Raw genomic sequence first — 17,151 nt, 5'->3', positions numbered from 1 at the left:
TTAAATGAGGTGAGCGCATATTGAGAATATAATAGGAAGTGACTGGGAATAGCGATTTCACACTTTGGATTTGTCACTTTCATCACTAGAGACTGTTTTTTTATCACTTTTTTACTGTTTTTTTATCACATTATCACAATGGACGTTTACCACCACTTATTACACGTATAGAGATTATTTATATTTATATGTTTCTTGGGAGATATTTAACATTATTTATAAAATGTTTTATTAGTAATTAGGAGCGCGGCGCAATCATTTAAATTGAATGATGTGCACTGGTAGGCACTGATATGTGGCATTGGTGTGCACTGATGGGCACTGATGGGCACTGACAGGTGGCATTGATGGACACTGACAGGTGGCACTGATGGGGCTACACTGATCATCAGGGCACTTTGCTGGGATATGGGAACTGCTGATCACATGACTATAAGGGCTCATTCATACTTGCTTTTGTCTCTGAAGAGTGATCCACCCCACCTGCTTTAACCCCTTGAACACTGCACTAGCACGCCATACCCACAAGTCCACAGGGGGCTACAATTCCTGTCACAGCCGCAAAGCAAAGTATCATTGCTGCGGCATGTGTACACAGCTAAAAGGGGAGCGGTGAGTGGAGGTAAAAAAGCTACTCAACTGTGGGGTTTTACTGCCCCTCAACCACTAGTGTGAATGAGCTCTAATGGCTTATCCAAACATGCGACTGATGGCCAGTAAAACCAGGCGGCTGAGCTACGGTTTTACCACCCCATCCATCCACCTGAAAACTAACATACAACTTCTCAGAGCTGTAACATGCCACGCCTGCGATGATGCGCTTTGCATCCGCACAAAACTTAAACAGGACATCCTTTTAAGCTGGTGATGCCGCTGCCAAGTGAAATGAATGCAGTTTTATGGGGCTGTGCTGGCGCCACATTGCAACACGTGAATTCAGTATGGTTATATGACAATTATAGGGTTAAATCAGGCAGTGACAAGGCGACATATTGTCTCTTCTCTGTCTGTCAATCACCTCTAAAAACCGATCCAAGCATGGGTCACTTTTCAGAGGAATGACAGTGCTTGCCACACTTTTGACTGAGCCCTAAATCTTCATTTTTTGGAACGATTTACTCTTAAGGGTTATCATCCTAATCCTTCAGTGAGCTGGAACTGTACCTATTAGGTGTCAGGGCTACCACCACCTCCTTCAGAAAATACTATATATCTAGACCAATGGCAACCTCTTTTGTGACAAGTGGATTTCTAAATGTAAAATTCTATTGCCCTTTAGGACTACTGGTGATGTCATAAAACAAACAGATTACAGAACATGCCTACCTTAGCCTACCACCAGCCAGAATAGGTTTTGTTAGCTTTGATAAGATTTTCAGATTTTATTTATGTCTCTGACTCCGTTCGACAGATTTACCTTACTTCCTGTCCCTGTGACACAAGGACAAGAAATGGGGAGGTGCAGTTTTCACCAGGACAGGATGCACAGACAGCAAATAAACACTGTCTGGGGTTCTTTTTTTTCTCTTGGTGTCAGGTAAACTTGGCAGAAGTGGTTCATGCTGATAGCAGAGGAACAAGGCAGCTGACAGAAATGACACTTAGTGCTCTGGATTGAGACAAATTCACACTATAGAGGGATATGCTTTGATCACAATTCATGTCTGAGGTTTACAACCACTTTAACACTTCTCACCCGTAGAACATCATATGACGTCCTCGGGTTGAAGTGGTTGGAAGCATCATCCTGGTATCAAAATTTTCTGCTGCCGATTCCCTATAATGCAGAAGTGATTTGAGTGGCTGGATTACTTCTGCAGGTGGTGGAAGGGTGTGTGTTCCCCCCACTGCCGCTGTTGCCTTTAGCGTCCAGGTATAACCACTTCATACCACTTCATATGATGTTCTACGGGTGGTAAGTGTTAAAGTGGTTGTAAACCTCAGACATGAATTTTGATCAAAGCATATCCCTCTACAATGTGCACATATCTCAATCCAGAGCACTAAGTGTCATTTCTGTCTGCTGCCTTGTTCCTCTGCTATCAGCATGAATCAATTCTGACATGTTTTCCTGACACCAAGAGAAAAATGGTGACAGGGGAGGGACCTCCAGCAGATTGACAGCCTCAGATCTGTTCCTGTGAGCTGTGTGGAGGGAGGTGTGTCCCTTCCCTCCAATCAGCTCTCACTGAACTTGTACGATTGCAGAGCCTGGGACAGCTGCAATCGGCAGCAACGGTGGCACTGCAGAGAGAGAGAGAGAGAGGAACTGACGTTGTTCCTCTCCCTTGTTTACCCCGCAAACTGGAAGCAACAAAGATTCCATCACTTCCAGTTTCAGCTCTTTGTTTACCTGGCCATTAGCAGCCAGGTAAGTAGCTGATCAGACCAATCTGTGTCTGATTGGCTGCATTGAAGACCAGAGGAGATATCTGGGGTCTAATAGACCCCAAATCTTTCCATACAGAGGACCTGTCACGGGCCCATGCTTTCACAAACGATGTTGTTTATCTGTTATGAAAGCAATAAAGTTGATTAAAAAAAGAATTAAAAAAGTGTAAAAAAAAGTTTCAAAGTTGCTTACACGCAAACACAAAAGCATATGTAAGTCTCACATGCATTTGTAAACGGTGATCACACCACAGTTTTAAGGTATCGTTGCAAATGTCAGAGCAAGAGCAATAATTTTAGCTCCAGATCTCCTGTGTAACGCTTGTAACCACTGGCTGACCGTAGATAGCCGAATGACGGCTTCACCGCGGCCAGCCAGTTTTTGGAGGGCGTCATATGAAGTCCTCCCAGAACACGCTCTCCCGTGTGACCCCAGGGGCACACACCCGGTGATCTCCGTGATCACTGTGTCCTTTGGACACAGCTGATCACGTGATGTGGTAAAAGGCCAATCACAGTAGCCTTTTACCATGTGATCAGCCGTGTCTAATGACACAGCAGATCACCGGTAAATGCAGTTGCCGGTTATTGGCTGCACTTTCCTCGCGCTGTCACAGCGTGAGGAAAGTACTGCCGATAAACGGCAATTGACAGAGGACGGATCAGCACCGATCATCAGGGCACTGATGATCAGTGCCCTGATGATCAGTGCCCAGCAGTGCCACCCACCAGTGTCGCCCACCTGTGCCCAGCAGTGCCACCCACCTGTGTCCAGCAGTGCCACCCACCAGTGCAGCCCAGCAGTGCCACCCATCAGTGCCCATCAGTGCAACCCATCAGTGCCCAGCAGTGCCGCCAGTCAGTGCCACCCATCAGTGCTGCCTATCAATGCCCATCATTGTTGCATATCAGTGCCGCCTATCAGTGCCACCTATCGGTGCCCATCAGTGTTGCCTATCTGTGCCACCTCATCAGTGCCGTTTATAAGTGCCCATCAGTGCCACCTATCAGTGCCCATCAGTGCTGCCTATCAGTGCAGCCTCATCAACGCACATCAGTGAAGGAGAAAAATTACCTTTTTGCTAAATATTATAATAGAAACAAAGAAAAACTTTATTTTTTCTAAATGTTTGCTCTTTTTTTGTTTATAGCACAAAAAATAAAACACCCAGTGGCAATTAAATACCACCATAAGAAAGCTCTATTTGTGCAAAAAAGTTTATAAAAATTTCATATGGGTACAGTGTTGCATCACCGCGCAATTGTCATTCAAAGTGTGACAGCACTGAACGCTGAAAGGCAAGTGGTTAAAGCGTTGCCTACGGAGATTTTATGTACCGTAATTTGGTGCCATTCTATGGACATACACAATTTTAAAGCATGACATGTTAGGTACAGGGGCGGACTGACCATTTGGAAACTCAGGCACTGCCCGAGGGCCCGGAGTCAGTAGGGGACCCCATGAGATGCCCCTGGTACCTTTTTCATAGGCTTTTTTGAGTTTGGGCAAGGACACAGGGGCCCCATGATCCCCTATTGCCCGGGGGCCCCATGAGTTGTCAGTCCGCCCCTGGTTAGGTATCTATTTATTTAGCGTAAAATCATCTATTATATTTTTTTTTAACAATAGGTGTCATATATTGTTTGTGTGGAATACAATTTATTCACGTGCATTTTTCCCCAAAATATTGTGTCTGAAAAACAGCTGCACAAATACCATGTGACATAAAAAATTGCAAGATTCACCATTTTTTTCTTTACAGCCTCTGCTAAAAAAAACCCATATATACTGTATATAATGTTTGGGGGTTCTAAATAATTTTCTAGCAAAAAAATACACATTTTTACATGTAGGAGAGTAATGTCAGAATTGGCCCAGTGGAGAACTAGTTGTAACTAATTAATGTGGGAACTCCACCCAAAAGGGGAAATTCCACTTGTTTGCTTACTCCCCCTCTCCACGGCCTCATGTGGCACTTTTTTGAGGGTTAGCAGGTACCTGGTTTTGACAAGTACACGCTCCCACTTCCGATCAGATGAGTTGCAGTGATCTGAGCCAGAAATTTGCCCCCCCCCCCCCCCCTCCTTTCCCTGCTGCCTTCTGGGACACTTCACAGATCCCAGAAGACTGCGAGACCATTCACAAAGTGCAGCGTGCTTTGCGCATGCGCAGTGTGAAACTGGCAGTGAAGCCACAAAGCTTCACTGCCGGTTTCCCTTCTTGAAGATGCCGGAACTTGCACCCAAAGCCGACTGAAGAATCGGTTCGGGTGAGGACATTGCTGGATCCCTGGACAGGTAAGTGTTCTTATATTAAAAGTCATCAGCTACAGTATTGTGACTTTTAATTTTTGGGGGAGAGGCTGGAGCTCCACTTTGCATAAAAATGATTGGGGCTGCTGTATGTCAGCAAAGGCATGATGGGAAAGCGCTAGATTTTGTTGCACAGTCCTGCAATGTGAACGCAGCCCAAGCCCTAGTTCACATACGTGTGGTCATGCGGAGTTCATTTGAATGAACCCCCATGCCCCCAGACACGCAGGGAAGAAGTCCCTGCACTACTTGGGAAATCGCAGCCCAGTGCGGGTGGCGTGCCATTAGAATTAATGGCACCCGCCTGCGGTTCCTGCATTTCTCTTGTGTGGGTGGTGTGGCTGCAGGTATTTGTGCAGGTCCCCCCACTGATGTGAATCAGGGGTAAGGAATGGTTCACACCAAAGAAATGCAGTCCAGATTAATTTTTTCCCCTCTCTTTTTCTTCAATTTAAATAGGGACATGTGCATACCAGTGTGTTTTTGGTGCATTTTGGTGCGTTCCTGATGCATTTCTGCATGTGAGTTTTTGACGTGCTTTTGGCGCATTCCAGTGCGTTCCGGTTAATTTCCCCCCCCCCTCTTTTTCTTCCATTTAAATAGGAACATGTGCATTCAAGTGTGTTTTTGGTGCGTTTTGGTGCATTTTTGATGCGTTTCTGCATGTGTGTTTTTGATGTCTTTTTGGCGTGTTCCGGTGCATTTTTGATGCGTTCCACTTCATTTTTTCCCCTCTCTTTTTCTTCAATTTAAATAGGGACATGTGCATTCTAGTGTGTTTTTGGTGCGTTCTGGTGCATTTTTCATGCGTTTTAGTGTGTTCCAGTACAGTTCTCTGGAAAATGCAACCTGATCTTTTTTTTCTGCAACTGGAACGCACTGGAACTGCAAGCACTGATGTGAACTATGACATTGACAACCATATAACCTACTTTCTGTGCTTTTTGGATGCAAAAAAAAAAGCGAATGAAACGCATGTAGTGTGAACTGGCCCTGTCTGGAGAAAAGCTTTGGGGGACATTTCTTTACCTGGGATTGGTTAAATTGCTTTTCCTAAGATGTATAACATTTATAGCATGCAGTCCATTTTTTTTAGAGATAACTGCTGGAATTGAATGATTTTTCCCCAAATTGCTGTAAATAAATCAATAGAAGCATGGCTTTTCTTGTATGTGCACATATCTTCCCAGCCTGTGCGATGACAGCCTCAAGTCTTTCCCAGAATCCTCCCCTCCACTTGTGATTGGTCAGCTGCAGTGTGGGCTGGTGTATGCCTGGGAGACTTGGAGCTTTCGGAGCGATAGAGAGCACAAGACAGTGCTGTTAGGCAGGCTCATCCTCTGAGCAGGGACTATGGTCCTTGGCACACCACCACCACCCTATTTGTAAGGCTCTGTCTTCTCATTTTGCAGAAAGGAGTGTCAGCGAAGCAGGCTGGAAGTCCAGGCGTGCAATCCTTCCAGGGGGACTATGAGCAGGATGACTGGGATCAGAGCCAGCACTCAGCCGGGGGCAGATGGTAAGTTGGAAAACTTTTTTTTTTCCTTGATATAAATCCACTCTGTCTATAAGCTGCTTTTGGGAGAGGAGATTTGTGCTGTGTGATTGGACCCGTGCCCTTCTCCCCCCCCGTCCTGTTTCTGGAAAGCAGCGATAGGGCTTATTCCCTGGAAGAAAACGCGGTTTATGTCAGCTTTGTTATTTGTTAATTCGATGTCTGCATCAGGGATGTCCCAGGACTGATCCGAGACAATTGCCCGGTGCTGGATTACCACTGACGAGCTCTGATGCTAAATCTGCTCATTTACAACGCAAGCGTTATGGCGGAGTAGTGGGTGACGGCTGGCGGACCGTATAATGGGTTGGATTAAGCGTAACGGACGATCGCTGTGAAATATTAAATTGTGCATTGCTTCTACTATCATGGACGATTGTGCAATTACAGTCTTCAAAGGGCCCCTATGCAAGAAGAATTTTTTTGGGGGCCCCATTCAACTATCAAGTGCAAACTGTCAGCATAGATATACAGATGGGCACATGCAAGCAAAGAGTAGCCCTTTTACACTCTAATGGTCTAATATACAACTGAACACCACCCAGATCCTGGCACCCCCTCGCCCACATATAATGTAAATGGGGCCCTATTGTAGCTGCACAGTCTCTATATGCCATCCTCTGTGATCCTAAGGATGAGGATGGAGGTCCATAACTGATTGCTGTCATCATTTGGCTAAGGCTAGGTTCGCACCTATGCAGTTTGCGTTTGATCCCTTTCTGCAGAACGTTTTTTCACATGTGTTTTGTGCGGGTTTTTTTTCCTTGTTGCTAGGCAGATTAAACCACAAAATGCATCAAAAACGCACTACATGCTTATCTGCAGTGTTTCCATTGAAGTCTATAGAACCAAAAACGCAACTTTTTGCGTTTTATAAAAATCCCCTGACCCTTTCCAAAAAATGCACCGGGTGAAAAGCGGAGATGTGAACCTGTCCTATAGGAAATCATGTTAAATGGACTACTGTGCGTTTCTGCAAAACGCTGTGTAAAATGCTTAGGTGTGAACCTAGACTAATCTAGGGTTAGGCTTGAAGTGAAGCTCTCAGATTAGATCTATGGAAGCTGTCATTGCTGACTTAAAGGGACAGGCAAAGGACTTCTCCTAATCCTGGCTTTACTATGTAGCAAGACACTGGCCTGGAGCATGCCAGGCAGACATATAGACTTTGTAGTCTTTGCTGAGTACATGCTTGTTCTGGGTCAGTGACTCAATTGTTTGTAACTGTGAAGTAAAGTGCTTGTTGAGGGGTGGTAAAAACACACTGGTGCAAAGCATCGCGACTGTGGCATGTGAACACCCCCATTTACTGTCTTTGCAGCTTGGGGGGGGGGGGGGGACCATTGTGGGGTGCAATAAAAACATGGTTCTGAATTATCCCCCTTGTTGCGTTCGGCGAGAAGTACCACCAGCAAATGCAACCCCTGGAAGCAAATGGGGTCGTACCACAACTGCCCCGCAAACGTGCGCAATGCACTCGGGTAAGACACTTTTGTGCAGTATTAACGGAGTTAAAACCGGTGATGAGGAGGCAAGATATCCCCTCCTCACCGCCTGTCAAACACCTCTGAAAAGCGATCTGAATGCAGATCGCTTTTTAGCAGTGCAACAATTTAGTTACACATCGAAATGTAGTCTTTAAAGTGTTTTAAACTTACAACAGTAAAATCAGTCTGTATATGCAGTAAAGCGTGCTTATTATACTCGCTGTGGAACCTAAGAGGTTAATCCTCTGTATTGTATAAAAAGGCTGTTTGATCCTGTCTTCTCTGATCCTCCCCTTCTTCTACTGTCCCCAATCCATCTGCGGATAGTACAGAGCTCTAGGAGTCACTCTACACAAGTTCAGTTTAGTGTGTATTGCTAGGGAGTTTTTTTTTTTCCTTGGGAGGGTGCATGTGATCAGCACAGGGCCAATCAGCACTGTCCAGACAAAGGGTCAGGGGTTATTCAGCCTCATAGGACAGTCAGAGCAGAATGAAAACTCCTCCTACAAGATTAAGCAGTGCTCAGCTGGACACTGATAGAAGCCACAAGACTGCTCTAACTGCTGATGAGAAAAGGTATTTAGCAGTTTATATTTACTAAAATAATTGCATTTCCATGTTCTGTGTACTGTGGGAGACCAGATATAGTGAATGCAGGGTCCTGGGTTTAGTAACACTTGGTAAACCAGCAAAGGCAGTATCTATATCTGTGACTTCTATCTCTGACTTCACAGATTCTCTGTAACTGAGCTGTGCAGCATGTAGTTTATATTCCATGGCAGTAGTAATGCATGCACATTTATTACTGACACCCAGGGGTGGACTGACAACTCATGGGGCCCCCCGGCAATAGGAGATCATGGGGCCCCTGTGTCCTTGCCCAAACTCAAAGCACACCCAAAAATGCCAATAAAAGGTACCAGGGGCATTTCATGGGGCCCTCGGGCAGTGCCCGAGTGCTCGAATGGTCAGTCCGCCCCTGCTGACACCTTGGAGTCTCTCTTCTCCTGTTCCAGCAAAGAGAATGTCTGTCATTCCTACTGCTTTTTCAGTAATGAGACGGTGAGCAGACTAGCATAGCCCAGCTCAGAGATCTTACTATCTTACCACCAGAGTCCACAAGAGATGAGATCTGAATTTTCCAGTATCTACGATGAATGGAGATATCAGTTTTGGGTGGAGTCGCTCTTCAACACTTGGGCTGTAGTGTACTTCCCTCCCAGTATTGGTGGAGCTGCGTTCTTGCTGAAGCGCTGAGAGCAACGTCCGGGACATATGACTTTGTATAGGGATCTAGCTGACAAATTCCTCTCCACTAATATAAAGACTATATTGTCTGTACTTAGTGTCTGCTTTCAATAGTCCAGACTACAGCCGCTAGGATGGAAGGTTTTTTTTTTTTCTCCTCCCAGAGAGACTTTCTTATTAGCTATATATAAAGCTGACTAAGGTCCAGACTCTGCAAATGAAATCTTTAATGTGTAACAGTCGACATTAACCCTCTAATGGCTGGACAACGCTCACCGCTGTCGCTTATGCCTTTAGACACCATTGACTGCTTACCAGGGAGAGCTCGCAGTGCTAGCATGGAATGCAGATAATTGGTCAGTATGTCATTTATCCATTAATGGGTAAGCGCATTCTATTGTAGAGATGAGTGAATCAATTGATTGACTAAGGTGTAGTTGTGGCCCGTTATCATTGTTGTAGGGCCCGATCACGCATGTATTGCAGTAAAATCTTGTTCTCACTTGCTTTTATACCTATGCACCTTCATATCGCTCTTCAGGGAGCATCTGCAGGAGGCGAGGAGGCACTACAATGCCTGCTTTAACTCCTCGAAGCCTGCTCTATCGTGCGCAACTGCATGCATTGCGCGTAGTTGCGAGGAGCTTGAAGAGCAGCCCCATTCACTTGAATGGGTCGCACCTGTCAGGTGCTGTGTCCACCATAAGCAACAGGGCTCTAATCCATGCTGCGGCCATTATTTCTGCAGCTAAAAGGGGATCGGTTGTGGGGTGGTAAAAACCAGCTCAATTGTGGAATTTTACCTCCCCTCAACCACTAGCGTAGATGAGCCCTAAAGCTCCGTTCACAGTAGTGTGATTTCTGCTGCCTCTGTTGTCGCGCTGAATAGGTTGTACTCGTCCGGTGCTGCATCCGCCAAAAACAATGGGGCTCTAATCGCTGCTGCGGCCATTACTTCTGCAGCTAAAAGTGAATCGGTTGTGGGGCGGTAAAAAAAAAGCTCAATCGTGGGTTTTTACTGCCCCTCAACCACTAGTGTAAATGAGCCCTAAAGCTCTGTTCACAGTAGTGTGATTTTTGCTGCGTCTGCTGTCACGCTGAATAGGTTTCACTTGTCAGGTGCTGCATCCGCCATAAACATTGGGGCTCTAATCGCTGCTGCGGCCATTACTTCTGCAACTAAAAGTGAATCGGTTGTGGGGCGGTAAAAACAAGCTCAATAGTGGGTTTTTACTGCCCCTCTGAGCCCTAAAGCTCCATTCACACTAGTGTAATTTCTGCTACTTATGTTGTCACGCTGGCAATGCATGACAATAGTAATCACATTATTCTTTATGGTACCTGCTCACATCAGTGCAAGATGGTGTAGTGTCGTTTTTTGAAAAGGGCCTTTACCGAAGGTGGCCAAGCACAATTTTCTACAGTGGAATTTTGTGTCTGAAATTTTTGATTGCAGATTTATATTTTTAAGATTTTCCTCCTGCATGTCAGATTGATGACTGTACCCTGAATCTCTCCTATTAGGCTTGATCCACTCCTGTGTGTCGTAGTAATGCTCTTTAAAACTACATAGAATTGCATGTTAGCACAATGTACCGGACACAATGCATTGTGGTGCAATTCAGTTTAAATGGTACCCGAAACACTTCAAGAAAACGCACACTAAGTCAGTAAAAGACAAGCAATGCAAGGGAGAAAATATGCCAGGAGTGATTCAGTGTATTTGAAAATGTTTTATGTGCAGCTTTAGGCTCCATTCACACTTGTGTGACTCCAAAGTCGCACGATTTGCAGTGCGACTTCGATACGACTTTACGCTCTATAGCATTAAGTCACATCAAAGTCGCATCAAAACCTTTTCAAAGTCACTGCTTGTTTAGGTCGAATAGATTTGAATGGGTGCCACTGAAAACAATGGGCTGCAACTTGTCATGTGACTTTATAGGGGAGATTTACTAAAACTGGAGCACTCTGAATCTAGTGCAGCTGTGCATGGTATCCAATCATCTTCTAACCTCAGCTTTTTCAGTTAAGCTTTGGTAATACAACCTGGAAGCTGATTCGTTTCTGTGCAGAGCTGCACCAGATTTTGCATTCTTCAGTTTTAGTAAATGTGTACAAAGTCGCATGACAAGTTGCACAAATGTGAATGGAGCCCTAATGTGCTGCTGCTTGTAATGTGTGTGTGTGTTTTTTTTTTTTTTTTTACACACTGTAGTTTTATGTTGCGTTTCATGAAGTCATCTCCTGACGCCATTTTTTTTTTTTTTCCCCCTAATATTGTTTTTTAACCCCTAAGGGTAAAACAAATCTAAATACCCAAGCACAATTCTGCAACGTTGACGTGTTAGTAAAACCGTACATATCGTTACAACTACTTTGTACATCCAGGTGGATTATACCTTGTTTTTTTCAGGACAAATTGGGCTTTCATTTGGTGGTAAATGGTAATGGATAGCTCCTAATTTTTTTTTTTATTATTAAAGGAAAACTGGGCCAAAATAGTAAAAAAAATCATTTTTTTAATTTAACTGTGTGTTTCTTGTTACGACCATAACCTACCACCAAAGAACAACCCAAAATACATTCTCCAGTTCTTGACGATCGCAGCGATACCATATATGTGTATGTTATTTGTTGTTTGTACCCGTAGTACAGTCCAGAAACAACAGTGCGCATTTTGTTTTTATTTTTTTTTTACATAAAACACACGGTCACTGACATTGACATTAACACTAACTGACACCAATTTTTTTTAAAATCCTGACCTTTGACCCTGACCTTTGCCCTTGACCCTGACCTTGACCCAAACACTAACCCTGGTACTGAATTAGATCAAACCTTGATCTAGGTATTTTTCTTTATTTTTTCTTTTCTTTTTTAATATTTATTTATCTTTTTTTTTTTTTTTACAAACTTTTTTTTTTATCTCTCTATGTCAGGAGTTCGAGAGATACAATGTATCTCTCTTATCCATTCATAGAGAGAAAGAAAACAAGGGGGCCGGGCTGCACAGTGATTGATCACTGTGATAGCCAATCAGAGGCTATCACAGCGATCACGTGACCCGGAATCGGGAGTCCCGGGTCCCGATCGTTAGAACGGAACCCGGGGCTCTCAGTGACACCGCAGTCTTGGTGCTGGGAGCGCGCCGAGCGGCGCGCTCCCAGCACAAAGACAGGTACGCAAATATGCGGCCCCACGGAAAAAAGCCCAGGTCCGTGAGGCCGCATATTTCTGTTACGTCGGCGTCAAGGGGTTAAAATTGAAACTATACTCGCCTCCATTCCAGCGCAGTGGTATCGTAGAGCTTCCTCACCGGCTGCTGACATCTTTGGCTGATCTTATTGTGACTTCAGATCTTTGGCTGTTTTGATTGGCTGGTCTGGGGTGACATTTATTTATTTCAGGTACTTATATAGCGCCGTCAATTTACGCAGCACTTTACATATATATTATACATTCACATCAGTCCCTAACCCTCAAGGAGCGTACAATCTAAGGTCCCTAACTCACATTCATACATACACATACTGGGGTCAATTTACACAGGATCCAATTCACCTACCAGCATGTCTTTGGAGTGTGGGAGGAAACCGGTGTAGCCGGAGGAAAACACTGCCCTTTGTGATACGTGTGTAGATGCCATTAATTGATTAACATGCACACTTTGCTAGATGCTTTTGGGGTGCCATTAATTGATTAATGGCACCCCAAAAGCATCTAGCAAAGTGTGCATGTCTGCAGCCACCAAACTGCATGGTACCGCAGTCGCATGCAGTTTGGTGCAGCGCAATTTTGAAAGTCACCTGCTGTACTTTTTGTTCCTACTCATTCATCAGCCCATTGAAATAAATGGGCTGTCAAAAACGCACCATGCGAGAAGGCACACATTGTGGTGTAGACTGGCCCTGTTACAACCTGTATTGTCCAGGTAAAAAAAAATGTCTCTCTCAAAGCAAATGGATGTAAAATGGAATCCACTGCCTTGCAGCTCTCTCCAGACTGGGTAATTCTCAGTGAAAAACTAAAAAAAAATGATCAGCGTGAACCAGCATAGTGTAAAATCCTCTATTACCTATTATGCTCACAAAAGAGCCAAAAGTGCATACATGTCACAAAATATTACATATAGTCTTTGACGAACAGGCACAGGTGTCAGACCCCCAACACTGGACCACCAACAAAAGCACTGACACAATGTAACGTCCAGGCTTACGCGTTTCAAGGGCACACCCTCTTCAGCCATTGGGCTCTGATGAATAAGGCGAGCCCTCGAAACGCATAAGCCAAGACATTACATTGAGTCAGTGCTCTTGTTGGTGGTCACGTGTTATGGGTCGGACAGCTGTGCCTCTTGGTTGAAGACTTTGTGACATGCATATACTTATGGTCCACGCAAATCTATCTGTCTACCCCTCACCTCACCCCTTCAGTCTCCATCCGCATCGCTAGCCTACTAAGTGACATCGGCTTGGATGTCACTCCACTTCCTCAAACTCAACCTTTCGAAAACTGAGCTCCTAGTATTCCCCCCAGCCCGTGCCACCCTCACTGACTTCACCATACGTATCGATAACACCATCCTCAGTCCATCCCCTTACGCCAGGGTACTAGGTGTAATCCTAGACTCCCATCTGTCCTTCCAGCCCCAGATCCAATCGCTGACACAATCATGTAGACTTCACCTCCGCAACATCTCCAAGATACGACCGTTCCTAACCTTGGAAACCACTAAGCAACTTATTCACTCCCTTGTCATATCACGCCTCGACTACTGTAACTCCGTCATTTGCCTACCTCTTCACAGGCTATCTCCTCTTCAGTCCATCATGAATGCTGCTGCCAGACTCATTCATCTTACTAACCGTTCTTCATCTGCCATCCCCCTCTGCCAATCCCTCCACTGGCTTCCAATTGCCCAACGGATAAAATTCAAAACACTAACACTGACGTATAAAGCCGTTTATAACACTGCCGCAAATTACATCACCGACCTTGTCTCTAAATACCACCCAAACCATACTCTCCGCTCCTCGCAGGACCTCCTATTCTCTAGCTCCCTTGTCTCCTCCTCCCATGCTCGCCTCCAGGATTTCTCAAGGGCTTCACCCATCCTCTGTAACTCCCTACCCCATTCTATCAGACTATCGCCTACTCTGCTCACTTTTTAGGCGCACTTTGAAAACCCATCTCTTCAGGGAAGCCTACCCCGACCCCAGTTAATTCTGGAATCCTCTACACTCCTACCACTCCTTCCTCCACAGCTAATTACCTCTTGTACCACTAGCCCCTCCCTCCTAGATTGTAAGCTCCAAGGAGCAGGGCCCTCTAATCCCTCTTGTATTGAACTGTATTGTTACTGTACTGTCTCCCTCCAATGTAATGCGCTGAGCAAACGGTAGGCGCTATATAAGTCCTGTATAATAATAATCATAAAAAAATAAATATATATTATACAATGTGTGTGTAAGGAGGTCAGAAAAAGTCTCCCTAAGCAATAAACACCTGTCACAGGCTATAACACATCTCTGCTCCATCCATAACAAAATAAAAATAGTCTGGTGTTGGACAATACATGGAAACATTAAAGTAGAATATTGATCCTTCCTGGTCACTATAGACAACATTTTCTCCTTCACTGGGCGCTTCATATAATTCCTTCTCTCTATTTTTCATATTGGCCTGCGGCCTTTGTATGAGCGGTGCTCCCCCCTCCCTCGCTCTGACTTTGCATTTGTTTGGGTTCCATACTGCAGACAGGCTATTCTGCGACATCAGTTTAATACCATACTACGGGGTGTGATTATATTTTGTGCACAAACAGCTATTCTTGTGTAGAACTGTAATGATCGGAGATTACAAGTCTAGTTGCCAGACGACTAATTACAGGCAAAACATGTCAGCTGTAATTAAAACATGTTAAAATGGGGACGGAAAAGCAAAATATGCAGATGTGAAATATGAATTGAGGCCGCTAAAAATTAAAATGCAAAAAGAGCAATGGTTTTCTTTGCTGTCAATGCTTTTCCAAGGATAAAACCACATGTACTCTTCTGTGTTTTTCTTGCTGTGTATTTTAATAGCTCTCAATTTTCCTTTTTTTAAAGTGGTTGTAAACCTCAGACATGAAATGTGAACAAAGCACATATTTCTATAGTGTTTACTTGCCTCTCTCCAAAACGGGGGGTGTAATTTCCCTGTGCTGTCTAGTTACTTTGCTATCAGCATGAGTCACTTCTGACAAGTTTTCCCGACACCAAGAGAAATATGGTGACAGGAGGGCCCTCCAGCAAATTTGACAGCCTCAGTTCTGTTCCTGTGTGCTGTGTGAAGGGGGTTGTGTTTCTTCCCTCCAATCAGCTCTCAGAACTCTCTTCTCTGAGCTGTGCATTGTGTAATGTCAGATCTGCACCCCCTTTTTTCTGAATTCTGACAAGTACTTTGAATGGATGTAGAGAAGAGAATACTGCAGATAAACAGGCACAACTTATGGAGGAGGATGTTTCATCACTGTGTATAACCTGAGGCTAGTCACTTCACTGGTATATGTAAGGGTTTACAACTACTTTAATTTACCACCAAGCTACATGGCCAACTACTGCTAATTTTTGTTCCTTTGTTAGATTCTCTGTAAATTAAAATACTTTTTTGCAGACCAATCTTAATACCTGGATGTAAAGTTTCAATATTAATCTACCATTGCAATATAACTTAGCACTTGGCCAAGAAAAAATATATAGGTGAACTCCCAGGATGTTATTGGAACAGAAGGAAAGCTGTCATAATCTCAATGTCCAAATGTAGTCCTTGTTTTAATGTATTCAAAGAGACCTGTACGGAGAAAAATGTGTAGTCTGCTATTCCTGGCCACCTTCAGAAAATGCTATATGTCTGGCTGCTTTGTTTTGAACACTTTCCAGATCATAGACTTAGAGTGAAGTAAGGCCAGCCATACATGCAGAGAAATCTAATAGATTCCTGAATCCATGCTAAATGGTGTGAATGGAGGAATCTCCCCTGCAAAACAATATTTTGTCCAACATTCAAATCGAATGGAAATTGAAATAAATTTGAAATTGAATTGGAAAACAAATTTGGACTGTAAACATATTGCTGACTATTGCTGATTTCTTTAAAGACTTGGTGTATTAGTGTTAGAATATAGCCATCTTCCAAAATTAGAATTTTGAAAAGAATAGAATAAAATAGAAAATAATAGAGTAGAGAACAAAGGAATAGAATACAGAAGTCTTCCGACTTTCAAAAAGAATAGAAAATAAAGGCATAGAATAAAAAATAAAACAATAGAATCAAATAGAATAAGCCAGAATAGAATAGAAAATAAAAGAATCTAATAGAAGAGAATAGAATTGAAAAGAATATGATAAAATAGAATATAGCTGTCTTCTGACATTCTAATTTTGAAAAGAATACAATAGAAAAGAATAGAATAAAACAATAAAAAATTAGAATAGAGCAGAAAAAAATAAAATAGTATATAGCCATCTTATGAAATTCGAATTTTAAATAGAATACAACCCTTTATTCTTCACAATTCAGATCAAATCGATATTTTCGTTTCGAATTTGATTTGAATACTTAAAAATCCATTGTAAAAAAATTTGCAAGGAAACAAAATTAGCAACATAACGAATCGATCTGAAACAAAACAAATTTTTTTTGTTCTGCACTTGTTTTACCCAAACAATGAATGCTTCTGGAAGGATGCAGTTGTTGTTCGGCCAACAGTTTTCCATCCAAGTGTAGGGTCCCCCTATAGTCATGCACAGCCGGGCAACATGCATTTCCACATTAACTTCCATCCAGGAGACAGTAACCAGTCCTTGAGCTTTGGTTTAAAGTTTTATTAGGGGATTTGAAATGGGATAGGGTCAGGGGTGTACAGGATGCCCAATGGAACTGTTTTTTTTTAAAGCAAAAACCTCTTCTTGGAGAGCTAGCCAGCATCTCTGGATGTATCACCCCAAATCCCAGATTCTCCTAATCCAGCTGCCTGAAGGAATCCCTGGACAGGGAATCTAGTGCCTGTCACTTTAAATGTAAAAGTCCAAGGTAGTCGCTAATCTGATTTCCCACCAGAGTGTTCCTTCCCCTATAAGGCCCAGGGTGTGCAGGTTTATTCTTAGTCCTTCT

At 43.6% G+C, this 17,151-nt stretch overlaps 1 protein-coding gene across 1 annotated transcript in view; it reads left to right on the top strand.

The window, feature by feature from the left end:
* Positions 1–6,009: 6,009 nt before the first annotated feature.
* The window catches only part of FGD3 (FYVE, RhoGEF and PH domain containing 3), a 348,985-nt gene continuing 337,843 nt past the window's right edge, over positions 6,010–17,151 (top strand). Inside the window, exon 1 of the mRNA XM_089681845.1 lies at positions 6,010–6,223. Within this exon, the coding sequence (XP_089537971.1) occupies positions 6,175–6,223 (49 nt within the window). The 5' untranslated portion in view covers positions 6,010–6,174. The remainder of the gene's footprint in view (positions 6,224–17,151) is intronic.

This window comes from Staurois parvus, unplaced genomic scaffold, assembly GCF_062004578.1.
Source record: "Staurois parvus isolate SC_StPar_1 unplaced genomic scaffold, SC_StPar_1.0 ptg000282l, whole genome shotgun sequence".
Taxonomy (NCBI): domain Eukaryota; kingdom Metazoa; phylum Chordata; class Amphibia; order Anura; family Ranidae; genus Staurois; species Staurois parvus.
Note: the sequence above shows the minus strand (reverse complement) of the source record. Positions and strands in the feature narration are given on the sequence as shown.